At 32.5% G+C, this 27,352-nt stretch overlaps 1 protein-coding gene across 1 annotated transcript; it reads left to right on the top strand.

Moving 5' to 3' along the window:
• Nucleotides 1–2,172: 2,172 nt before the first annotated feature.
• Nucleotides 2,173–26,207, top strand: LOC119638064 (zinc transporter 1). The gene is made up of 4 exons (XM_038034661.1): nucleotides 2,173–2,268; nucleotides 21,844–22,179; nucleotides 24,272–25,043; nucleotides 25,124–26,207. The coding sequence occupies exons 2-4, from the start codon at nucleotides 21,991–21,993 to the stop codon at nucleotides 25,855–25,857; spliced, it is 1,695 nt and encodes a 564-aa protein (XP_037890589.1). The 5' UTR covers nucleotides 2,173–2,268; nucleotides 21,844–21,990; the 3' UTR covers nucleotides 25,858–26,207.
• The last annotated feature ends 1,145 nt before the right edge of the window (nucleotides 26,208–27,352 follow it).

Genomic DNA, 27,352 nt, shown 5'->3' with positions numbered 1-27,352 from the left:
GTTAGCTCTTCGTTGAATAAGTCATGCATTGTCTTCGACCTGCTTTGGATGTTCTTTATTATTGACAATTGGGCTACGATGGAGCAGCATCAATATAAGCGACTAAAAGTATATAATGGATCTCGGCAGCAAATTTCTTGAAATTAAACAAGAAAAGTATAAAAATAAATGACGAAAATGCAATTTTGAGCGTTCCTTGATTAACGTCGGTATGCAATGAGTCACTCAATAATACCATATGGAAAATTGTTTTTTTTAGGTAGACAAAGGTCAAAATGATCGAATTCAACTATTGTGTACATTGATAATTCCGATTACTTTACCATTTCCACTTACAAATGTCACTGATCCATGCAAGCATTTTCGATGTTTGTACACTATTCACTTGAAAACACAGAATTATGTATGTATGTTTCTGCTTTGTAAGCGGTTAACCGAATGGGACCTGATATCAAGAAGTCATTATCAGAATTCTTGTAATGAGAATGAAAAACTAAGCTGTCAAATGACTGCTAATTAACAGCACTACTGCCGTTGTTGTTGAAATTGTAATCGCTTTAATTTTGAACAAAATGTTGGGATATCTTATTATTTGGCTAACTCTGGGTAGGTCAACAATAAATTAACGCTTAGAGATAATATCTCACTTATTTTTCCCAAAATGATCCAAAATAAAAAAAAAAATGTTCTCTTTCTTATTCTCTCAGCATTGCTGCCTGTTTGTCTTGATTTATTAATCAATGAAGTATTTAAGTATGTACACTTCGCAACGAAGATTATATTTATGCAGTTTATGTAGACAGTTTATCGCATTTAATATTTCGTGTTTTATATGCGTTTGTATGGGAATTTTGCCGGCTGATAATTTCTGTCTGTAAAACATATTATATTTACATTAGGTTGACAGGAAAGTTCTGTTGTACTTTAAATAAAATATTTGAATTTGAAAACTCGCGATGTCCTCTTAAGCATAGCAGTTGAATGTTGAAAGTGGAATTTCTTTCCATATATGCATGCTGCAGGTTGCTCTCCATTATTGCCTAGATTGAGGTACTTTTTTGAGATTCAAAATCTCCGCAAGAAAACTTCGCAAACCATCCTTGACAATTTCACTTGATGACGTGTCACATAAGTTTTTTCAAGTAACGGATATGTCGTTTCCAGGAATCTTCTGGAATAGCAAATGCAAAATGCGAAGATCTGCACACAGTTTAGCTGAATAAAAAGGAAGAGAGATACCTACGGCTGATCCGTGAGCATCTGAAGTTGCCGTCAACTGCATGCGTGACCTGATCGAAGAGGAAAATGATTTTTACGAGGAGGAAGATGATTTTCGCTTCGCGCAAATACCTGAAGCAATGCACTTGCACATGCATTTTATTCACTCCGCACTTTGCGCACTAATTGATGAATGGCATTGAATTTTGTCCCCGACAGCAGATACCCTGCATAAGAAAATCTCAAATGTGACGCATTCGTACTTTTTCGCTTTGACCTGATAAGTAAAATTATCGACAGGTAGTAAGATACGATGAAAAATTTTCCGTTAACCTATTATTTAGATATCTATGTATGCAGTGTGCGAATATTCGCTCATTTGCTTCAAAAATCTACTTACTATCTTTGTTTATTATTCGTGCTATATTGCTGTTGTTCTTGTTGTTGGTGTGGTTGTTACCATTAAAACATTTTGTGTTTTGGTTTTGCTCATAAAATCGTGTGGGGACAATTGAAATTGGTGCCATTCGTACGCGAGCAGACGTCTAGAGCGGTATACGCGGTTTACAAGTGTTTGTTTTTTTTTTTTTGGTTTATTCAAAATTTTCGGTTTAATTTGTGGCAAATTTTTATTTCATTTCGTCGAAAATTTTCACAATACATGCAATAACTTCTACATTTTTAAATAAAACAAAATTATATAATCAGTATTAAAATATTAATTAAATATTTATTACATTTAGTTTGCTTTCAACAACAACAACAACAATAACAACAACAACATTTCTAAAGATAATGTAGAGCAAAATCTCTATATGTTGATATCTGCATTTCATTATATTTGCTTTTGCGCCTATGAGTGTTATAAATAAAAGCATAATCATTAAAAAAAAAAAAAAAAAAAAATCCAAAAATATTTTAAAAATAAATAAATAAAATTAGTTAATACTAAAAAAGCAAATAAACAAAATACATTGTTATATTTATGTGTATACATGATATTACGGCTGTTTTCAGCTCACTGCATTTTATATTAGTTCTGTTGTGGTGGTAAGAAAGATTCATATTATAATAAACAATAAAAGAAAAAAAAAAAAAAAACAAAAAAAACAAAAAGGAAAAAATAAATTCAGCACATATTATGTTCTTAAATAGATAAATTAATAATTTTAGTAATGTAAATAAAAGGAAAATGAAGAAAAGAAAATTAATATTGAATGACGGGCGATAATAAACAAAAAAAAAAAATAAATAAATAAATAGAAGTAACGGTAACAAAGAAAATCAATTTGATAAAATGAATTTTGAATATTGATCATCTCAGGTTAAATAATGCGAACTTTTGCATTTTTTTTCCTTATTCTATATTTTATCGCCTGGCGTAGCCGATTAGAGGGTCTTTCCGCTTTAGAAACACCTTGCAAAACGTACGTTTTCATTGATCTCTTTTCCAATTCGGTTGGAGCAATACATGTTCTGTTGTCTTTAGCCAGTGTTGCAAACACTATTTTTTTATTGCCAAATACGGAATCGAGTTGAGTTTGTTTCACGAATTCTCCTTTATGGGATGCTTTGCCTGACTGCATCATTCGAACTTTTGACCGATACTTCTTGTACGGAATAGTGTATAGCCATGAGCAAAATCTTTAATCGGTAATCACATTTTTTTAGATAACCATCGCTTTAAAAAGTCCTTAAGTGGTTTGGGCCTCTCTAAATCTCAACCTTAGTCTTTCATTTGGCTTGACTTTATTGTTGTAGTAAAGTTTTACTGTAAAATATGTCGATCGGCTTGAATAAAAAACTCGTAAACTCATCCTTTCATTGCCACGCAACTGTAAATTTGCATACATATTGAGATCAGCTCTTGGAATCTTTTACTTAAACATTTTCTTAAAGACACTTCAAGTTCAAAACTAGCGCTTGGACTCGTGTTATGAGACAACATTTGTATATTTTTTGATCTCGATTTCCCATAATATAAAGCTTTTCAAGTTAGTTTGCATAGTTCCAATCGCATTAAATTACAATTATGTAATACAACAGGTTAAGCTTACATATCTCTTGATGGATTATTTTATAAAATTTTATATAAAAGTCTTTGGTGATCATTAAGTGAAAAATTAAATTCTTGTCGACATTGTCGACATTCGAAATGGATGCGACATTATAATTGTGAAAGGAATTATTTTAAAATGTTTTGCTTTCGAAATTTATTAAATGTCACACATACGTGGACACAGAATATATAAAGTGTAGGCGTGAATTTTTTTCAAATTTTTTTTAATAAAATTTAAAATTATTTAACAGATACTATTATTATAAAGCAAAAAAAATTGCCATCTATTATTTTGTACGTCTTATAGGATAGCGTGCGGACGCCCTTGTGGTACGAACTTTGTGATTTTGGGGTGAAATATTCATCGATCCATTTTTGCACGTCTTCAAGTCTTCGAGTCATTCGTCTGCTAATTATGAGTGTATCGATCTCTGAACGGGTGGTATCCAGAAGAAGACAGTGCGAAAGAATAATTTGAAAAGAAAAGAAGTTCTTGGTCCAAGTGGAAAATCACTTCCTGGATTGCTTTTGATGTCAACGCGCAGACGGTCTTATGACACTTTTTGAGTTCCTTTGTTCCGCAAAACGTCTTTCTTCTTCACTTCGTCGTTGAATTTGATAAGTTGTGCTAGACATTGTTTAGATGTAACAGTTTCGTTAAGTGTTGAGAAGTTCGAAGCAGATGATTCCTTGCCAGGCCCATCAAACGGAACTTCAGAGCATCCTTAAGCATGAAATCTTTTCACGAATTCTCACAAATCTTTTTCATAGCTTATGATACCCAATCTTCTAAATGATACCCAAATTTCGCAAAAAATGAATACATCATGTACGCTTTATAAAGCAATTAACTTTAAGAAAGAGAAGGTAATATTTTTTTTATTATTCTCATCATTCGAAGGATGGGGTTTATGTTCACTTTATCAAAACGTTTGCAACGCCCAGAAGAAAGCTTCAGATAATCGACAAAATGTACATATTTTCGTGCTCCGCTTCAACTTGTAAATCTAAGTATATCCGTCTGTCCGTCTATCCGCTTGTCCGTCTGGGTAATGGCTGTCATAAACATTCTCCTAGCCGCATATATGATGCTGTCGGGTTCAATTTGTGAAAAATATTGAAAGTTCTTGCACGCAGGTTGGTATTGCAAATTGGCCAAATAGGTTGAAGTGTACGCCTACGGTACCACCTATGCTGAGAACATCTATATTTTTCAAAATAAATAAAAAATTGTTTTTTTTTGCTTATTATTCATAAACTATGTAGCAAATAAATGTATGAAAATTTGGAGGTATATTATAGGGAATCAAAATTTATAACGCGTAGGAGCAAGCTGCAAAAACCCCATAAAGTATACAAAATTCTTGGCCAATTTCAAATTTTACATGCGCCTAAGCATGACCGTCTGTTCGTTTGTCCAATCGTGTTGTATCCGTGCAAAAGAATTTGGAATAATGACCCAAACTGATCAACGCCCAGACGCTTAAGCAGCAAAAACTGTGAACACCTTAGCTTTGCTGGTTTTTTGTTTGGTATTCTGAAAATAGAAGAAAAACAAGCCATGTCTTTTCACTATTATAAGAAAATGAAAATGTAGGTCGTTGCCTTCTTTTTAGTCGGTGATGGAGTACAAAAAGACTCGGTCACGAAACATTTCATCCGTGCATTCGACTGTTACATACGAAACGGCAAAATCGTCATATGCTTATTTTTGGGTGATGAGCAAGAAATTCATATAACTATGCTTACAATGTTTGTATAAAAGATCATTTAATGCACAAATACACACACACACAAATGTATGCCAATTGAGTTACAAAAAATCATTGTTGAAAATTGAATTCACACACACAAATGTATGCCAATTGAGTTACAAAAAATCATTGTTGAAAATTGAATTCAATCTGAATTGAATGCGATAAGTCACTTGATGCAATGCAAAGTAGTAGGATATAGTTGTGTGAGTAAATTTTCGAATTTTCAATTTAATCTAATTTTCTAAGAAATTGATTAAATTAAAAACTGTAAATGAAACCGCAGTGAGTCTTTCTTTAACGTTTTTTTTTTGCATATCGCATAGATGCCATTTATATATATGCAGGCAAAATGTAATAGAAAATCATAATACGTATTTCTTGAGGAAATGCGTTGATTATTATTTTATATATACCGTTTAAAAATTTTATTATTTTTAATCTCCGATTCAAAGGATTTCACTTTTATACGATTTTAGAAAGAATAGAATAAGTATATTAAAGAGAACTTAAACGAAGAACCATTTCGAACCCTATTGATCTCGCTTCCTCATTAGCACCTGTAGTCGTTGTCATTCAGTTCAGCCGTTTACACCAAGCTACATTTGAAAGAGGGAAGCGTAAGAGTACAAACCTAGATATTTATTACTTGCTTATATAAGTTTCTTCAAACCCGGAATGGTTTTGTCGATTCACATTCGACAGTTGTGTGCCATGTTGCGACGTTTATGTTAAAATTTTTTGTTAGAAGCATTCAGTTTTTCCATTTCTCCCCCCTTCCCCCCATCCCCCCAACAAGCTGCCTTTCCTTGTTTAAAGAAAAAATATTATGACCCAATGATAATGTCAATGACATAAGTACTGTATATAAAATAGGCGATGGGAGTAAATTTCGATTCACTAATATTTACTAAACTTATTCGTGTCAATATTGTAGGCAGATAAGATAAGATATTTTCACTAAGTCTTCATAAAAAAACAAAAAAACAAAAAAAACCCATTTGCCATAATAAGCCCCAAATTTATCTAGAATAAATAATAGTGTAGGACAATGGACTCTCCTCCATCTTGCTATTTTGCTGATTAAAATGATTAACTTTTTTTTTTGTAGATCAAATACAATTTATTTTCAAATCCCTCTGATGAATGAGCAAAGAACAAAAAAGCAGATAAAGGTTACAATCACATGAAAAAAGTTCAGTTGTATAAATAGATTAGTTTTTATCTACCAAACCGTTTTTTTTTTTGTTTTTTTTTTTATTTATTAATTTTTTTTTTTTTTTTTTAAATAATTCCATAGGCAAAGTACGATTAAAAAATTCGTGCATTGGAATCATTCGAAATGTAAAGAAACTCTGTTTTGACTCTTTAATACTACGAGCAATTTTAAGTTATAAACTTTTAAATGCCGTTAGTTATCCTTAACTCGGTTTGATCTTCACTATTTATATAACTAAAACTATTCGAAAGCTGTATTCAAATTAAAAAAAATACATGTACACGCTTCGTTCCGCGCTCGTTGGTTCACACATTACAATGTCGAACAGATGTTAATTGGAAAAGAACAGAAAAAACAATTAGTTTAATTTATTCATTAAAAAAAAGAAAACTCGTTCTAAAGTCCAAACTTGATAGTGTTCGTCTATGCCCAAGTGACTACGTGCGAGACTAAGCTATAATTTGAAAATGACTTAATTCTTATCGATCGACTTTACTGTATTTCGATCCCGCTAACTGGTGATGTTAAGAAAAAAATTAAGGAAATAGGAGGAGAAAGAGAAAGCTCGTGCTTGTTGTCAACTTCTTGACGAAACTTATTAATGGTGAAGCGGCTTCTTCATTCTTACTAAGTAAATCGGATTTTTCATGTACACTATGAGGTTTCTGCAAATGTTATCGCATGGGTAGATGCTGGTCTCTTTTAAATACTGTGCAAAAATTTTTAATGAAAACTATCAGTTGCCCTACATTTCTAATCGGAATTGACGGACATTTTGATCATGACATACATACATACACATATATAAGAAGAGGTTCCTTTGCTCAGAATTGCTTCAATTTAAATCAGTGTCAATTGTGTCTTTTGCAAGTCGAAGGTCTTAAAATATCGATTGATATTTTCGAGGCAAAATAATGTTTTTACAAAAGAAGTATCCGCCTGAATGGACGAAGGCCAGGAATTTCGATTAGTGACTCAATGGTCGTGGGTACGCGGTAGACTTTTTAATAAAAGCCGATAGCGGTAGATGCTGTAAGTGCTGTAAGAGTTTAGTTTTAGAATCTATTTCTCTGGCGAAATTAATAATAATAATAATAATAATGCAAAACGAGTAGTAGACATAGAGAACCCAATCAGACGCCAAAGTTAAATGTTTAACTGCAGTTCAAACCACCTGAGTGATCTTTTAAACGTTCACTTTACGAGCTAGAAAGTAGTAATATAATGGTCTGTCTGTTCCAGTTCCCCGGATTTGATCTAATTAGTTCCAAGAGCCATACTTTTTGGATATCATTTTGGTGCGCTTGACTTTCGACGGCAGCTGATCGCCATCTCTAAGTTGAATTTAAGGCTTACGGCGATTCGTACTAGATCTAAATGGCATTGATAGTTGGGAAAAAATTATGCAATACATTATCTTATTCTCGTCCAAGTTGGATTTAGCGCGCCATTAACGCTTTCCCTCTTTTTATTCATCATGAGAGCAGCTTTGCGTATACATTTGCGTCAAGACCTTGCTGAGCTCTAGATGCGTGTTAATGACGTGTTACATGCAGAAAGTAGCGAAGATTATTTCTTCGGATTCAGTCGGTTATAGTTGTCAATAATCTACTGCATGGTTGGGTGTCGGAGTTGGGTGTCGTTCCTCTGTTCGACAGTTTCCGCATCGTTTTGCTTAAAATAATGATATGATTTAGAGGTATCACTGCCATATAGCGTTCAGTCAGTTTGCATGTCGTTGCCTCTAAATTGGCAGCGAGTTTAATGCAAAATTGATTATTAACATGGATTGTTTTGGGAGCTATCCCTTTTCGAATAAATGCAAAGCCTTTCGAGAGAACCATTGTTTTATTGAAATGTATCCGCTGAGGGCGCAGAGGATAATTGTCATTCAAATTATGCTATAAAGAGGTTTGCAACGGGTATTTCATGCAAGGACAAGCGCACTATTTCCTCATTCTTTGGTGGTATTGTATAAAAAATAATCATAACGCTAATCATGTCAAAACACGCTACAATTCACGACATTTTAACAATTGATTATTTGGCCATTAGTTGTTGTTTTTTTCTCTTTTTTTTTTTTTTTTTTAACCAATATCGCGTGATTAAGTGAATTAGAGTGAATCAGGAAAAATGCCCGAAACAAAACATATCTCCCCTCAATCTTAGATATCATTAGAATGACGAGAGATATTGTTATCATAAATATTTGCAAGTAGCGTGTAGTCAATATTCGTTATACTATTCCTTTCGAGGCATGGCAATATTAACATATATACGTGACTATATATATGTATGTATATATATATATAACACTCTCACTTGTTTCTTTTGCTTTCGATTATGATAAATACAGGTTTTCAAGTTGTTAACTTTGGTCGTAATATAATCGTAATACCTGAATTCAGTTTTGATTCTTGTTTAAAAGAAAAAAAGAAAAAAAGAAGAAAAAGAAAAAAAAAGAGCAAAGAAACGTTATTTTGTGTAACTAGTTAAACTTTACTGGCAGTTAGATAGATATCTTTAGATTTCGCTTATTTAGGGAATGAAAACTAACTAACGTTAACTAAAATTATTGTTTTTCCTATATGCAGTTTATTTCTGCACTTTATCTTTACCTGTTATGTATATATGCGTAGTATGTCTACATTAATAGAAATAAACTGTAGATAGGAAAAACAATAAATAAATTTAGAAAACGTTAGTTCGAAACACACATATATATATATATATATATATATATATATGTAACCTGCAGACTAAAATATTCCTCCAAACTAGTTTCGAACGACAGAAACCTAATTGAAATGAAAAAGAAGAAAAAAAAAAAAAAAAAAAAAAAAAAAAAAAAAATTTATACACTTGTTTTATTTAAATTGCAAAGATTGACTTTTTTTTTTTTTTTTTTTTTTTGCATAATAGGTGAACACTTGCGAAAATACTGACAGTGAAATACTTTGTCTGCAAAGTCTCTTCTACTTAAACTATTGTTTCTTTTTAACTTGAGAAAATAATGCGAGAGCATGATCTTTTAATTGTAATGCAATTTTAAAGAGAATTCTTTTTCAATTTAAGACAAGTAACATTCTAACTGAACGTGACCAATGATGAATTTTCTCTACACGCTTTGCTACTTTATTTCATAATTCAATTTTTTCAACGATTAGAAGAACAATAATCTGAAATGTTAATACAGGAGGCATATTAAGTCAATAAATACCGTTAGGCGATTTTCTTATTTTCCCAACTTTGCCGGCTACGCCCAGTGAAGAATAAAAATGCAAAGAAAAAAATAAATCGTGAGAAAATTCGTAACGATCTACTCACTCACTTGTGCCAGGAAAGCGAAAAAGTGACGGTCGGGTAGGGAATATTTATAGCTTACGCTCAAACCTCTTTAGCTTAACGCTGACTGCGATCGATTGGATGCCCTCTACATAGCAATTTAATGTATCATTAATCGGGCTATTGAAAAGCAAGTTCAACATGCTAGAACTAATTAATAAACAATTTCAACTTACCCAACCGTTCCTGTTTGCAAAACTTTCTCATAAAATCTCGATTGAATAGTTAGTCTATTGTTTGATATTTATTTCTAACTTTTCCTTATTACCCATAAAGACAGTCATTGCTTTTGCTATTAATAAATAATTTCCTGATTAGCATGAAAATCGATATAAACTGACCCGTTCCTGTTTGTTAAGCCTTCTAATAAAATCTTGAGTGAAGATTTTGTTTTCTGTTAGATTGCTTTGATATTTACTGTTAACTTTTTCTTATTAAGCATAAAGTCAGCTTAATTAAGCTCGTTTATTAATAGAAAAACCAAAAAAAAAAAAAAAAATGAAAAAAAAAAATTAGATTTGTTGTTAAGCGCTTTCAGAAATTTTTCATTGATGCTTTTGATCGCATTGATTGGTTATTTATAATTCATTGTATTTCTGAAACTAACCTTAGTAGGATATTGTTCATATATTTTCGCTTAATACATATGCATATATTTATTTTCTATTGTTTCATATACTAAGAGTCTTGTATCTGATTCAAATTGCTTGCTTCTAAATTTGGTCATTCATTTTTCGATCCATTAAATATTCCATACCACTTAACTTACTAGAGTTGAAAATTTAAAAAGAAGTAGGAACATCAAAGTAGGGCAAGGTCGACCTTTAAATAGCCTACAATACTTTGTCTAACACAATTGTTATTTTTAGAAAAATTATATCATGTTTCTATAAAAAGGTATATTTCCAGGATCCAAAAAAAAAAGGTTTAGATGATCCAAATTTTGTAGAGGCCATTTGTCTATGAAATTACTATTATGGGTCAATTTTTATCACCACATATTGAAACTTGGACTTGGGGGGGGGGTTCAAAAATTGCCCCAGCCGTTCCAAAGTTTTTATACCAATTTAGAAATACCACTACTTAGCCACTTTTGCGAAAAAAATTTTGAAAACTCCAATTTTTTTCCACAGAACGACTTTTCATGGTAGGATTTTATATGACTAGTGGCCCAATCCGAACTATCGTTCGTCCTTAGGTTAAAATACGTCACTTTACCATATTTCATAATAATAGTATCTCAAACCTGTAGTTTGATCACAAATTTACATGTGCATTTATCAGACTGACAGAGGGACAGACAGCGTCAAATCAATTCAGATTATGAATCGATCGGTTCAATAAAAAATGGGTCTAGTTTAAGCCCTTCTGCGTGTTACATACGACTGCACTAACTTAATACACTCTGTACCACAAGTGGTGTAGGGTATAAAAAATTAAGAAGAAGAAGAAAATTAAGTTAACCTTTTTTGTCAAAAACTTAATATTCCTTAATTAATCTTGTCATAAAATATCAAAAATTATTCGCAGTTGGTTGTAAAGACTTACTTGTTGTGGGAGTCCTAACATGGAAGTTGTTCCCAAAAATACAGTAATGTCTTCCAAATTTAGCATAAGAAGAAGAAATTATTGCCAATGTAAGCTCATATTTTTGCTATGCTGTATTGCTGCTAGACGGGTGAGGTTTGAAAAATAGTTCACCGATACCGCGTCGAAAGAACTTATATTGGTTTGGGAGCAATTCAATCATCGCATGTCAACTAAGCCATGATGCATCCATCTGAACAAGTGGTAATCAGAAGGCGCCATATCGGACGAGTAAGCTAGGTGTGGCAGAACTTCCTATTTGAACTGCAACAGTGACAACCGTTGGCAACTCTTGCAATTTGTGGCCGAACGTTGTCTTTATATCTGTTAACCGCTATTGTTGATCAATTTGTGCAACTGACCTCGACAGACATATGACAGACATAACAATTTCACTCGGTTTTAACAGCTTAATTAAGACACTACAACTTGCTGCAGACCACGACTTTATAGCCATGAATATTCCGCTTGTGTATCAATATGGATGTGGAATCTCCTGGATTAACACATGAATTTTTGTGCTTAGGATTCCCGAAATAGATTCACTTTCTATCGCCTAAATGAAAGCAAACGAAAGTAATGAATGTCGAAAACGCAAGTTTGAGTGTTCCGTGTAACCCAATATTACTAAATGGAACGAAAACTTGAAATCATGAAATGTAATCCTTAGGTGCATTGTTACTTTGCGTTACTTTATAATTTTGCCTAAAGATGGGGCTGATCAAAATTAATGCAAGTACCACCTAATACATCATTCGTTTAGATTCTGATTCGCTTGCCATTTACTTTCGCTCGCAAGTATTTAAAAAGGTGGACTCTCTACAACATAATGCCCGTCACTTAGTTCTAATTAAACGGATGATCAAGCAATGCGCTTCGACAATATTATGTCATTAAATAGTTCAACTACGTTCCTTGTAAAAATCGATTTGAAAACACTTTCAAAAATACTTGGTTGGGAGATGCAGATACAGATACCAAGGGCCTCGACAAGCTTAATACGTAAATGCCATTCAACAACTGTACGCTATCTTATGGTTGATAGCATACGCAACGAGCATACCTGACATACATAATTGAACTTCAAATTTTTTTGCTTTTTGTCAAGACTAAACTTCTATACGTTTTCATAAAATTATTGTACACTTCGCCTCGTAGAAGGCTGGTAAAGAATTGAAGATAAACTAAAGTTAGCTGATACCTTGCGGTTGGTAAATTTAAACATGCGCCTAGGTATCTCGGTCATAAACATAAAACAATTGAAATCTCTTGTTAATTTTAATAAATTATAAACTTTTGTTGGTAATAAAAAAAACTAAAAATTTTTTTATCACCAGTAAATGTTTATTATTATTGTGTGTTTTGTTAATAAAACAAAACAAAAATTTCCATTTAACTAACCAACCAAACAGTTAACTTAATAGAGAATGTTAAAATTTTAATTAGTTTACTTCTTCTTTCCCCTGCCTCTTTGTTCGACGTAAAATATTCTATTCATCTATTCATCGTTGAACGATCGAAGCATATTGTTGCATTTGTAAGGCGTCCAGGCAAGAGGTGTACTCGACACAAGCACTTCGATCTATTGCAACGCAACGGTATTTCTATACCGGTTTGTCTGCCTGCTCATACGCCGCCCATTTTTGTATCCTTTAGAGACGGAAAACTCAAAACAGATCAATGGACTGTAAAGAGTCCGTTAATGAGAATAAGTGATTGACGTCATTTAGGTTCTTCTTGCAAACAAACTCTAAGCGGGTTAAACAGTTCGTTTAACTGAACGTGATCCGGCCTTTAATTGATTTCAAAATCTTGCTAAGAATAATTTACAGCTAGTAGCGGTACAAATATTTATTAGGACCATTAAAATGTTTCATACAATAATATCGATAATCAGTTGACTCTGCATTCCTGATTCGTCTCAAGAGCGTATATTCAGTTTTTTTTTTAAATTTTTAAATTCAACAAAATGTTATTATACCCACCACTGTAAGGCGGCGGTATACTTGTTTTGTCTTTTCCCATAATGTATGCAACACCTAAAAAGAAACTGCACTAAGGAGTGTAAATATTCTTTATTAGCGTGAAATTCTGAATTGATTAAGCCAAGTCTGTCCGTCTGTGTGGACTTTGTTGTTGGCACTCTCCTGATCGCAAAAATAAAGATATCGTCTTCAAAGTTATTAGACACATTCGAAATTTTGTTTGGCATTGAAAATGGGCCAAGTTGATCAAAACAGAAATCCGCAGGGAAGCGTAGACGAAGCGTTCGTTTTAATAAAAATTTCTGTGTTTTTGTAAAAGTTAAAAAGATGGATAATTTCCACATTTACTTTACGAAACACTCCCACCTTTACGAGAAAAAATGGAAATAAATCGATCACACCCACACAAAATTACAAGTGACTAAATTTTGTTTATTTTTTTCATGCTTATTTATTTATCGTAAGGCAAACAAGACAGAATGTTTGAAACTATATTTGTACATTACCCAAACTGAAGATATCTTATCTGCCTAATGAATGGGTTAATTTTAAAATGATTATGTTCGGCATCATGATTAATTTTTTCTTAATACTACCAGTGATATGGGTATCAAATTAAAGACTTTGGGGAGTAGAACGTGAAAAGAACGCCGAATGTAATTTTCTTACTTGTTATTAGTTAGAATTATTTAATATGTGTAACTGTACTTTTTACGTTTTTTGTTCTTCTATGATTAATCATTCAGACGATGTCCTCTACATGCACACGTATTATCGGAAGGTTTATAAGTAGCGAATTGGGGTAGCAATAATTTCATAGTTTCGTAGTAATTTATCAATTACTTATCATTTCTTTCAGCCTTCGATGGCACAAAAAGATTATATAGTTGAAAAAACAAAAAAAGAAAAATTATCGCATGTCAATCGCATACGATTACAAGTTGTCTAAAAATCTAATTTAAAAAATTCAATATTAGATTAGCGAGTTGAGTTAAGGTGAATAGCGATCATACTGTCCTTGCGGACAGACATTAGCGACAATGCAAATCGTTCCAAACATTTTATTATTTAAATTTAATTAATTTATATTGGCTTTTAATATGATTACAACATCTTTGCTGTTATGAATTTATAAGTTATTCGTTGTTATTCTGAAAGCATTTTAGAAGAATAGTAGTACGAATATTATGGCACATATGCCACTGGCAAATTCTTGATACTTCAATTAAAGTAGGATTTTTTTTGTTTTTAATCCGCCATGCCCAAGAGAGAATTTGACTTTAACTTTTTTTCTTTCTTTTTTACTTGGATGTCCCTACGTCCACTACTCAAGAATATGAATATAATCCGTTTGCGGCATTGAAATTTGACAAAGAATATTTATTTATATAATTTTAGTCAGTTTAAGTTACTATATTAATAATCCCTGCCCATTATGTATATAAAGTGTAGCTCTTTCCAGCATTCTAAACGCATTATATTATTGCTCATAAGATGGTAAAGGGGTATTAAAGATTTGCTTTAAAGTGACATGTTTAACTTGCATTGTTTGATTGTCGATCAAAGCTCGGATTTGCTCCGTCTTGCATACAAATACAAAAATATTATTTGATTTGTTAAACAAGCATGACTCAAAAATTTTCAAAACACGTTTTCATTTAATTTTTTTTTTTTTTTCTTCATTAATGAATTTTTTCCCACATCTTTAATTTTTCATATGGCCTAAAAGGTCCCTGGCCTGTATTATTGTGCATTGGCATGAGGGTCTTTTATTTGCCTTTAAAAGAAAAAAAAAAAAAAAAAAAAAAACAATTATTTACATTTTTATATTTGTTGCTTCAGCTTAACTTGAGTTTTGTAAACAATTTATTGGGTTTATGTATATATATTTTTTGGAATTTTACAATTTGCAAGGTCAAATGATGTATTATTTATTGATTGGTATTCAGTTACCGTATGTATCGGTAATTTTTATTAAATCATTTTACTCTTTTTGGTTTACCAGTAATCGGAATAATATTTGAGTAAAAAAGTCATCCAAGAAATTCGTAATTGCTTTTGAGTCAATTTTATATACCCAATGCTTGGGTTGATAATTGTAAATATTCTCAATCGTTAAAAAATGTATTCATTACTTTTCCGAATAATTTTAATTCAATTACATCGGCTGTTCTACATCTTTAACATCATCCGTAAAGTTTTTGCTACGTTGATGTGCAATAGGATCAGTGCAGAAAATTCGTGATACCCTACTCGCATGTTAATCTGATTTCATTTCTGTCGCCAAACAAGATCGTGACTGTTACAAGAGTTCTACTAAATTTGAAGTCGATTTCTTCATTTTTGTGACCAGGAGAAATCTGCACACAGACACACAGACGGACAGACTTGGCTAAATCAACGCAGAATTTTACGCTGATGCCAAATATATGTCATTTATAGGGTGTCCGAAGCTTCCTTTTGTATGTTATACACATGGGGGGTATAAAAAGGGACGATAGTCATCATTGCTAGTGCGCATTCTACCTATTGGTCTTAGCATTGATTTCTTTGTTCTAAACGAATTCTAATAACAATAATAATACGAAGGCCTTTGACTATTTCAAACTGTCTTTTGATTTTTCAACATATGTTTTCAACAAGTATTAATGAAAACAGTGTCATAGCTGGTTGTCTTCACGAATGACAGCAACTGTATGGCGAACAGGTCGGTTAAATGAGGTGTAAATAGTTATTTTGAAAAAAAAAAAAAAAAAACAACCAAGAAAGTTATATTCGGTGGGTGCCGAATATCACGTACCGATCACATAAACCCTTGTTCCAATTAGGATTTTAATGTGCAAGAAATCGGTTTTTTCTAAACACCGCGAGATTTTATGTATTAAACATTCATCATAAGTAAATTATAACTAACACGCTTTAGCGCATTCTACTCTTCAACTCCTCTCATTTGATACATAATATGTATATTATAGCTATATATAGTATAAATATATTATATCTATATTAAGTCGTAACGTCTACCGTAATTAATTTAGAATTAACAAACTTGGCTTTTCGCATTCTACTCTCCAAGTTCTTTCATTTGATACCCGTATCGCTGGTATTATTAAGTAAAAAATTAATCGCGGTCTCTGCCATATTCACTTTAGAATGAACCCATTTTTGGGCAGATAAGATATCTACATTTGGGGAATATGCAAAATAGAATTGGAACCTCAAAAAAGTGAAAAAAAAAAAAATGTAAAATTTAGTAATTTGTAACTTTGTGTGGGCGTGGCTGATTTTTTTGCATTTTTGCTCGCAAAGGTTCGTAAAGTAAATGCGTAAGTTATCCATCTTCTAACTTTCGCCATTTCTAAGTAATGCCCACAAATTTTTATTAAGACGAACACTTCGTTTATGCTCCCCTTTGGGCTTCTGCTCTGCCTGAATTCACCCATTTTCACTAAAATATTGACTCTAAAGTTTTCAATTTTAGAGTCAATATGTCAATTTTTGCGGTTAGGAGAGTGCTAACCACACATACCACACACACGGGCAAATATGGCTTAAGAATATCTATAGTTTATAGGGTCTCTGAAGGTTCCATTTGGTTGTTGCATGCATTATCGAAAACAACAAAATGAGTGTATTCCTCGTCATTCGATGATGGGCATAAATATATTGAAACAGTTCTTTTTTTTCCGATAAAGCCATAAGTTACTTGATTTTTTCAATTTAAATTTCCTATGAAACTCAACAGTGTTTCACAGAATGCAATATCGATTACGTGTAGAAAAGTTATTTACTAAAAAAAAAAGATGTTTTTTATTTCTCGTTTTCATTAAGACGTGTTGGCGTGATACGTGATATAATTTTATGATTGAATAAAAATTTTAATCGAAATATGTTTTGTAAGTAATAAAAAATAATTGAAATTTAGTATCTCAACGGCAATTTAATCATTCAATTATCGATTATTATTATTATTTATTACTAGTTTTTTTTGCTTATGCTATTTGCTACCGTAACACTATGAGTGCTGCAGTTGCACTGTAATTATTGCTATTACTTCTATTACTTGTAATGCTAATGCTACCACGATTACTAGTGTTTTTTGTTGTTGTTGTTGTTGTTGTTGTTGTTGTTGTTGTTGTTGTTTTTTTTTTTTTTTTTTTTTTTATAAATGTGTAGTGTGGTTGTTTATCTTTGCTGGTATGGTTTTCGTCTTACTTCTGGTTAAATACTAATTGATGCTCGACACTTGCTGCTCCTCTTATTCTCCGTTCATCTCTCTTCAGGTGAGGTGTGCAAAATAGGTAATGTTTCAGTTCATCTTCCAGAAAAATTTTGTTTTCATGTTGTTCCAGCTCTATGTGATAGAGCTACAATCGGACAGTACTCTTAGTAAATTATAAAGAAGGATAAAGAAGAAGAAGTGGGACACTCTGGGGAACGCTTATACGCGTATATAAAGAATGGTGTGTAGATAAATTCATATTTAGCTTGCAAAGATAAATGTCAATTAGCATAGCAGAACTCTTTAAAGGCCCAAGATAGCCCTGTGTTAAGTGTAGTTAGTATGAATTTATGGTTAGATGCGAAAGCCATTCAAAGTCGGGAATCTAAGATATCTTTGTCAACAACACGCGAGTCTGTACGAAAATATGAGAAAGCGGAAGTGATCTTTTCAAGAACTGTGTCTGAAAAACCCGACACTGGCAGCGGCTGGCCTTGGTAAAGTAGCCTACTTACAAAGCTCGTAGGTGTCTATGCCACGCGAATTTGAATGCGAATACCTTTCGAATGAAGTAAAAGAAGAAAAGAAACAAAATTTGGCATCTTAGCATAAATCGACAATTTTCATTAATACCACGACAATCTGTGGACTAATGCCCTTGAAATAAACAGAAAATTCATTGTGAAATGATATAACTATCTATTCTATATCTCTGACTTTGCCCTGTCCTTTGGTTTCTTTTCATTACATTTTTTAACATGTGTGTAGCTTTTATTCTTCAACATGTGAACAATCAAAGTTGAACAGAAAAACACATAGGACAATTTCAATGTTTTCCATAAGAAATTAATTCCAATACTTTGATCTGTTCAACATGTTGTCGCACCTTACACTACCTGTGGTACAGAGTATATGAAGATTGTGCGGAAGTACGTAACATGCAGAAGCACTTGAGATGCAGAAGTGCACCTTTTATATATCTATCTATCTAAGCCTGTCTGTCCATCTGTCCATCTGATGGCTGTCCATCTAAAATGATGTTCAAGCTATACGTTAATACACGTTGATCCAAGGGCGAACGCTATCGAAAATGTTTTAGATTGGTCCACTATTTCGACCACTCTCCATAGAGCGCTCCACTTTGAAAAGTCCTTATATGGAAAAAATTGCAATTTTTGTAATTTCTTACAAAACGTGACTAAGTAATAATATTTCGGCATTTTAAATTGGTTTGCAAACTTTGGACAGGGTCGGGCAATTTTTTGAAGCTCTTTTCATATAATGAAAACTTAAGTTCAAAAGGTCTGATTTTCAATGCTTTATGATGAAAATCAGATCATAAGAGTAATTCAAGAAGAAAAAAGGTAACTATATCAAATTTGGACTATCTCGGTTCATTCTTTGGATTTCACACAATATAAAGATTTTTACGAAAATTCTTATTTTTTAGGGCACAAAAAGCTAAGCTTTATTACGTTATGATGAAACTTGACCCATAGTAGCAATTTGATATAAAAATTAACGGTACCGAATACGTATGTCAATATTTCAATCGCTTGGGCACAATGGATAGTAAGCCTTTACCAGTAAAGACGAATGTACAGTTCCATAATATTAAGTTCATATAAAAACAGGGCGTAATTTTTCGTGTTCTACGAAAAAAACAGGGAATGTGTTAGACAATATGCTGTAGGGTATTTAATAGTCGACCTAGCTCCATTATAATGTTTTCACTTGTTTTCATTTTGATTTAATAAGAAAATCTTCTTCTGTTTTCTATCAAGCTCCTCACTGAGAATACCCAGCATTGTTTCAGTTTATACTTTCACTTTTCTTTCCGCACGAGCTATCGATGCAGTCTTTTCCATGAGCTGCTATCACTTTTATCTAAGTAAAAAAAAAAAAAAAAAAAAAAAAAAAGCATTAACAGATTTTTTTATAGCATCAAATTTTGGAAATAATGGGAACTGGTCCACAAATGTGCAAAGACGATGAAATGTCGTGCCAAAATTCGCCTGAAGTGAAAGCATCTCAACAAAGCATCCGCTGCTTATACATAAGTTGTTAAGTAATTGGGTCAACTTACCTAATTTTTGAGTTTAACGTCTTAGGCCGTTCATTAAAAACGAAATCGAAAATTATATTCTTCTTCTTTGTGGGTCGTTAAGATCCAAGATTGTAAAGGATTTGCTTTTTGCTTTTCCTCTTTCAAAATTTAAGAAATATTTTTTTCTTTATAGCTTCACAGTACTGTAATACCGTTTATTGTATAAACAAATTGCTTAATAACACTGATAAAATTATTCTGTGCGTTTACATAAGCGAACATGTGCACGTACACCGTTTTAATTACGGCATCTTAATAATGCTTTATATGCATAATGATTTATACGATTAGGGTGACTTAGCTTAACAACACATTAGCGAGTATGGTAGGGTGTATAGCGTTTTAATTATGTCATCTTCATAATGCTTTATATGCGCAATGATTTATACGATTACGATGGCTTAGTTTTACAACTCATTAGCGAGTATGGTAGAGTGTATGCATCTGCATGCTTACGTTTATTAGCTTTAATCTATTGTTGCTTTGATTCCTCTTCTCAGTATTCATTTGAAATTAAGTTCTTCCAGTCCAATGTAGATAATTACATCAGATACATCAATGTGCATCTGTACATCTGCTTTGTTTCATTTCCTTCCCATCTAAAGTAACTGTGTCAAGTTCAAATATATCTCTGTACCTGAAATTAATTGCAATTATCTGCCAATAAATGCACATCAAAATAATAGATCAAAAAACAGAAAAAAAAATAAAAAATAAATAAAATAAATAAATAACAAAACAAAACGCTGCACTTATCCCATATACACAACAATTTCAATCTAACCTTTCACTTTACGAATTGTTGATTTGATTAAATGATTAAAGGGTAACTAAAAGCAAACAATGCGAAAAAGGTGATGGGACGAATGTTGTATATATATATATATATATATATATATATATATGCAACTATATAAAGGCTTAGATATCATCCCATAGTATGCTACAAATGATCCATAATGCACTCACAAATGATTTCAACTCATTTTTATTTACATTTACTTATGTTTATATTTAAAAACAGAAAAGTTTCATGTCATTTTCATGTCTTCTGCAGTAAACCGTGTGCAGAAAACTAGAATATAAAAAATTATTTATTGTCGCCATTTGACATTTACGTAGTGGGTTTTTATTTATTTTATTGCGAATATACACATTTTGTCGAAACGTTTGAAACGCCCAGAAGAAGGCTTTGAAAGATCAGCATCAAACTTTGAATTGATGTAAGCAAGTCCGCCTCTCTGTCCGTTTGTGGCTATCTGCCTATCTGTTTGTGCAATCTCAGCGGTAAACATGCTTTTGGCAGGCAAAAGGTGAAGATGTAAGCTTTAAATTTCACAGTAACATTGGAAGTTCTTCCACGCAAGTGGATGGACTCATAGAGTTTCTGTGTTTTTAAAAACGAAAAAAAAAATTTGTTTTTTTGCTCGTCACTTATAAGCCAGAGAAAAATGGCCCAACCAATGTTATAGAGTATCGCAATTCTATTTACTTTGTGCTTTTTTTTTTGTATGTATGTAATTTGCTTACTTGTTTGGGTTTTTTAATGCCCAACACTGTAAGAGGGGGGTTTACTCATTTTGTTGTTCAGAGACCTAATAACCCCAGTGTGAAATCCCGAGTTGATTTAGCCATGTCTGTCCGTCTGTACGCCTGTGTGTTTTGTTTTCTCCTGGTCGCGAAAAACGAAGATATCGACTTCAAAGTTGATAGAAACATTGGAAGTTTATGCACCCAAGTTGGTATGGAAAATGGGCCAAATTGGTCGTAGCAGAAGCGCACAATCGAGTGTAAACTGAACGCAACTCAGTTTTTTTTAACAAAATATTTTGGATTTTTGCTCGTTACTCGGAAATTATTAAAGTTAGTAGGCTGGAATTTTCCGCACGTACGTTACGAAACCGTCTGTTCTTTTGATCCAAAAAATGAGACGAATCGGCAATGCCCACATAACGTTACGAGTAATTAAATTTTAGCTTTTTCACTTTTTTGAGGTTTTGTGCTTATTTATCGTAACGCAAACAAGACAGAGTGTCTACAACTATTTTGTATACCCCTCCATTTGCGTAAAAATGGGTTAATTCTGAAATGAAGATGGTAAACATCGCAATTAATTTTTTCTTAATAATACCAGCGATATGGGTATTAAATTAAAGAACTTTGGGAGTAGAATGAGAACAAAGCATAGTGGTGGGTATAAGAGATTCGGAACCCGCCGAATGTAACTTTCTTACTTGTTTTCCTTTAATTGTATATATTAAACTATTATAATTAATTAATTTTGATATATTATTAATTTATAATTTGTTTTTTTTTTTTTTATTAAACTTGTTCTCTGTCATTTCAGTCGATTTTATCTATAAAGAATCATACATATATATATACACATATATATATATATATATATACATATATATATCCAATCTTTTTTTACAAGAAGATTTCAATATCATCGCGTAAGCCACATAACGTCTTACGTACAATACAAGGAATTATGCCTATAAAAAGATTATTTTATCGATTTCAACCGGCTCCATTATATATCGTTTTAATATTGTCGATATGTTACTTTAGCGTACAATTAATTTTAAGCCACATCACACATGCGTTAACATTGTTAATGGCCTCATATCATATGCTATGCAATATATTTGCATTGGCCGGCAGTATTGTTACTATAAAGGTAAGTAAATACATTCTATACAATTAAAAGTTTAAATTTAGACGCTTACATATAATCTATTACCAAGTGATCATAGCTTCCTATCTAATTATATATATATATATATATATATATTTTTTTTTTTTACGCTAATAATAATTTGTATATATAACGGCTAAAAATTATGATTGTAAGATTGTGATTAAAACTTTGATACTCACATAGTTTCTCATTTCATATGGCTATGCGGTTCTTCGACTCTATCGTCTATTGTCAGTTGTCTTAAACGAAACGAAATTTGTTTGATATACATCGGCATTACTGCACCCACCACGTTTACAATATATATTCATCTATGACAAGCAAAATAAATGGAAACATAAAAGAATGTTTACTTTACTCCTATGACAGACAGACACTCCTATGTAAAGTTTTTCAATCTTCAATATCAATTTAGTTAATCCTATATAAAATTCAATATTTCTTCGTGAGTAATGCGATCGTCAATAAGAAACCAGCAAAATAAAAGCATTGTATTCCAGCAAGACTGACCATTAAATAACTTACCACACTTCTTCGAACACCTTACCCCTTAATGCTTTGAGCATAAAAACACCAAAAATTGCACTTTGCTTCCATGTAAAGGAATTCCTTTGAAGAGAAACCTTGCATGGGCTGTTGAGTGTCTAAAGTATAGAACCGTGTGGTTCAAATTTTGTATAAAACTTTGCCCATAAAAAATTGAACATTTGATAAGTTTTGTTACATAGCATATTTACTTATGCATGTAGCTTTTGATATGGACGGTTATAGGGAGGTCTCCCGTTGCGAAAATTGGCCCATCCAATTCAAATTTTTCAGCAAGTATGTAACCATATGTGTGAACGGTTACAGGCGGATCTTCCGTTGCTCTTTAAAAAATTGGCGCAATCAATACAAACTTTTCCACGAGTACGTAACTTTTCATGCTAACGGTATTAAGGGGTCTCACGTCGCGCCTTAAAAGATTGACCCATCCATTTCAAATTTTTCCGCGAGTATGTAACTTTCCATATGAACGATTATAGGGAGGTCTCACGTCGCGCTTTGAATTCATATTTTTCAGCGACTATGTAACTTTCCATATGAACGGCAATAGGGAGATCCGCCATTGGTTCATCCTATTCAAGTTTTTCAAAGATCTTTTGCCGAAATACGATTATTTCGATATTTTTTTCATCTATCATTTTTTTTCCAAAGGAATCGTTACATAGACAGTGAACGCAAATATGATGCGATTGAATTCATTTCCATCCTTGGGTTAAAACCGTTCAGTGTTAGTGTATTAATTTTCATCAAAACATGTTAAAAATTGAGCAGAAACTACATGGATGAAAAGATAAGCAAATAAACTTTTATTGGATCAATAAGTGATCCGTAAATCGATTCAAAAAATTATTCTCATACATGCATGATTCTGGATCGATCGATGTAGAAAGTGTGAGGAGTGGATCTTAAGTTGTTCTGTCTGTTATTTACATACGCACCAACTTACCTTATATATGTATATATATATATATATATGTATATATCTACCTTATAACAAATATGGATAACAATGTAAACTGAGACCAAATGTGTTTATGAATATTTCGTTCATATAATGCAATAATAAATCGTATGCTCAAAGTCTAGTTCAATGTAAAGGCGAAGAGTATAAAAGTTTCGGCCACAACTGAATGTAATTGTGGCCTGTGCTTGTAAAAATCAGTTAACATGCAAGCAAGTCAACGTGTAACTAATAAGGCTACCAAATGTTAACTTATAAATGGAAATTTTTTTTAATCCAAGTTATTACAAGACTTAATATCTTATCATGAATCTTTGTTTTTTGTTTTCCGAATAAAAAATAAAAAAATGAATTATTAAAACTGAATAACTATCCTCTACTAGTCTCGTTTGTTACACTCTAGCCATCGATAGCGGCTGCTAATTTTACCATTAACTGCCTTTTTTTGTGTACTTGAATGGATGTCTGCCTTTGACTATGACTGAAACATGAAATAGCATTTAAGATAACCGTTAAGATAACCTTTTTTAATAAGATAAAATTCAATTTTTTTTTTTTTTTCAGCATAATTTATACAACAACAACACCGGGGAAAAGGATTATTTTAGTAATGAATGCCAAAAAGCCAACGTTACAGATATTACGAGAGACAAGTCTGATGCAATACAAAGCGATGAAAATCTTAAAGCTAAGAAAGCAACCATACTACAACAAACGACCGAACAAGAAGAGGAAGCTAAATTGACGATCGCAAGTAAAAGGCGTGAAATAAAGATACGGAATACGTTTGGTTGGGCGCGTATCGAAATCTTGACGATGCTTATCGTCTGCATTACATTGATTTCTTTGTCGTTTTCTCTGTTAGTCGAAGGGCTGCAGACATTGGTTCATATCGATCACCAAGATTCCATGCATCTACCAATGCTGGTCACGATTTTAGGCTTAGTGGGACTATTATTGAATGGATTTACTTATCTAACTATCGGTGGATATACCCTGCATCAGGGCAATTTTCTACATATAACACCAACTGGTGCGGTAATACAAGAATCGAATTCCTATAAAATTGATCTGAGTAAAGAGAATAGCATAAATGAAACACCGCAACTAAAGCAAGAATTGAAAAAAGAATTTCAAGATGTTTACAATAACAACAACAAGAACAAAAGGCAAGGTGCGGCTGAACTATTAAGGGATGTCTCCAGCACCATATTTGTGATTGTTTGCGGTATAATTGTGCATTTCGCAGCCGATAAGGAGCATACAGCGAAATTTATAGATCCGATCTTGTCAATATTCTCATGCGTTTTAGTTGTGGCCCTAAGTTATCCATACAGTAAGTTGTTGAAATCCTTGTTCCTCTTGCTTTTTTTTTTTTGTTTAATAATATTCTCTTTCTTTTTTTCTCGTCTTCAGTGAAGAAAGCCTGCTTAATTTTATTGCAGACGATACCCGATACAATTGATATGGATAATTTCGAACGATCGCTAATTTCGAAATTTCCGCAAATAGTTAGCTACCACGATTTACATATCTGGCAATTATCTTCGCATAAGTATATTGCCACCGTACATATTGTCTTCCAAAATTCGAAACTTTATAATAAAACTATCGATGACGTAAGCGCATATTTTCATGAATACAGCATAGCACATGTTACTATACAACCGGAATTTTCGAATGGCAAGACGCCGTCATCTTCAACAGAATGCCTAATGCATTGCACTAATCCGGATTGTGTTGATAAGGTTTGTTGCAAGGATTCCTTAACGGACCTAACGGACATCAGTGTTTCTCCGGGCGGTAATACCCAAATTCCAAATAAAAAGTCGAACGGTAAGTATAAAAACAAACAGCAAACGGGAAAGAAGACGTCAATGGCGAACAATGGTAAAACACGGATACCAACGCCAACATTATCAGTAATCGGCAATGAGAGATGTAAATCATTAACAAATGCCACTGAAGAGACATTACAAACTCCCAACCCGGATGAGACTGAGAAGACTGAGAATACAAATCTAAGTCAAACTAAAACAAATGCAAGAACTAGCACGAACGTCAACGCCATCGCCACTAGTAGTAGTAGTAGTAGTAGTAGTAGTAGTACCGGTGATTCAACAAACGATAGCAACGATACCAAATGTTAACTTTCATACAAAAAGTGTCATGAATTCATTGTCATGATGACCTTTCTAGCACAGGGATATATATATCATAACTTTTTATTAAAAAGCGTAGCCTGACTTTTTCTCTTAAGTTTAGTAATAATCGTTACCATTGCTATGTATATATACAAAGTAATTATTGATTAATTAATTAGTGCAAAAACACTTACATCCCCATACCTACTCTATCGCTGATATTTACTTATATACAATAATTTGCATTTAAGTTGAAATCAATAAAACCGAGAGTAGAGAATATTTCTCTTACGTACTGCATACAAATGTTTACGTTTAAGTAAAAAAAAAATAAATAAATAAAAAAAAAAAAAAAAACAAAAGAAGCAAAAAACAAAAGTATTGGACTATGATAAGCGTGCAGTTAGTTATTTTATAATAATAATACGGATCAATGTAATGAACGAAACCATTTATAATCTGGCTTTAATACAATATATGATTTTATAAAGCTATAAGGAAAGGAAAAAACTAAATGTAAATATATGTGTAAATCTTAAGGTGACTATTTACAAAATAAAATGACATACGTATATATGTGTACTAAAAATGTTTGTCGCGTTGTGCATAAATCTCCCTTCAAGGATTAACGTTTACTAGACTTATTCTCGAATCCACAATTCAGAAATCCCTTAAACAAGAATAAGTAAATGTACCTGTACTCTTGATCAGTTCAAAAATCGATTCGATGAAAGTAAGTAAGAGAGATCGCAATCAATAACCTGATATGACCATGGGCAGGTTTATGTTTTTTACATATGGCGATAAAATATGCTTTTCTTTAACTTCAAAAAAAAAAATCGAAATATTTTATGCACAAAGACAAAGTAGTCGAGGCTTAGCCGAATGTGAATGTAACTCTCTTTACAGCAAAACAAAGAACAAGGCTTACATGCCTCACTTTGAGAAGTCTATCATTATTAACTAAGACCGTAATGTGACGCTTAGGGAAATCGAATCCAAACTAGACGGGTTTGCCCGTAATTACGTCACTGTTGCAGCGAATTATGTAGGAAAATAATAAGAACGAGATTGTTTTAAAAACATTTTTGCCATTAGATTGTCTATACTTAATATTGGTAACTGAAAACTTTGCAATTTAAAAAATAAATGAAAATTACGTTCGGGAAAAATTCTAGTTCTCTTCAGTTATAATGAGGTGTAATGTGCAGGATAGGTACACAGTGCTTTAAAAATGATGTGCAATCATCTTCGATACCAGCCGATCAAGGTCTACGCTTGAAAGTAACACCATTGACACCACTGTTAGCATAGGTTGAAAATCCCGCCTTCCGTTAATAACAGCAAGTGCGAACACCATGACTCTGCATTGCAAAAAATAATTCCAAAAAATCGGGGGTAACGAAATCGTAAGGGGTAACATCGTCATAAATCGAAAAAACTGAAATTTTCATTTTTTTGCCAAAAAAGTAAGGGGTAACATCGTCATAAATCGAAAAAA

This window comes from Glossina fuscipes, unplaced genomic scaffold (genome assembly GCF_014805625.2).
Source record: "Glossina fuscipes isolate IAEA_lab_2018 unplaced genomic scaffold, Yale_Gfus_2 62, whole genome shotgun sequence".
Classification (NCBI taxonomy): domain Eukaryota; kingdom Metazoa; phylum Arthropoda; class Insecta; order Diptera; family Glossinidae; genus Glossina; species Glossina fuscipes.
Note: the sequence above shows the minus strand (reverse complement) of the source record. Positions and strands in the feature narration are given on the sequence as shown.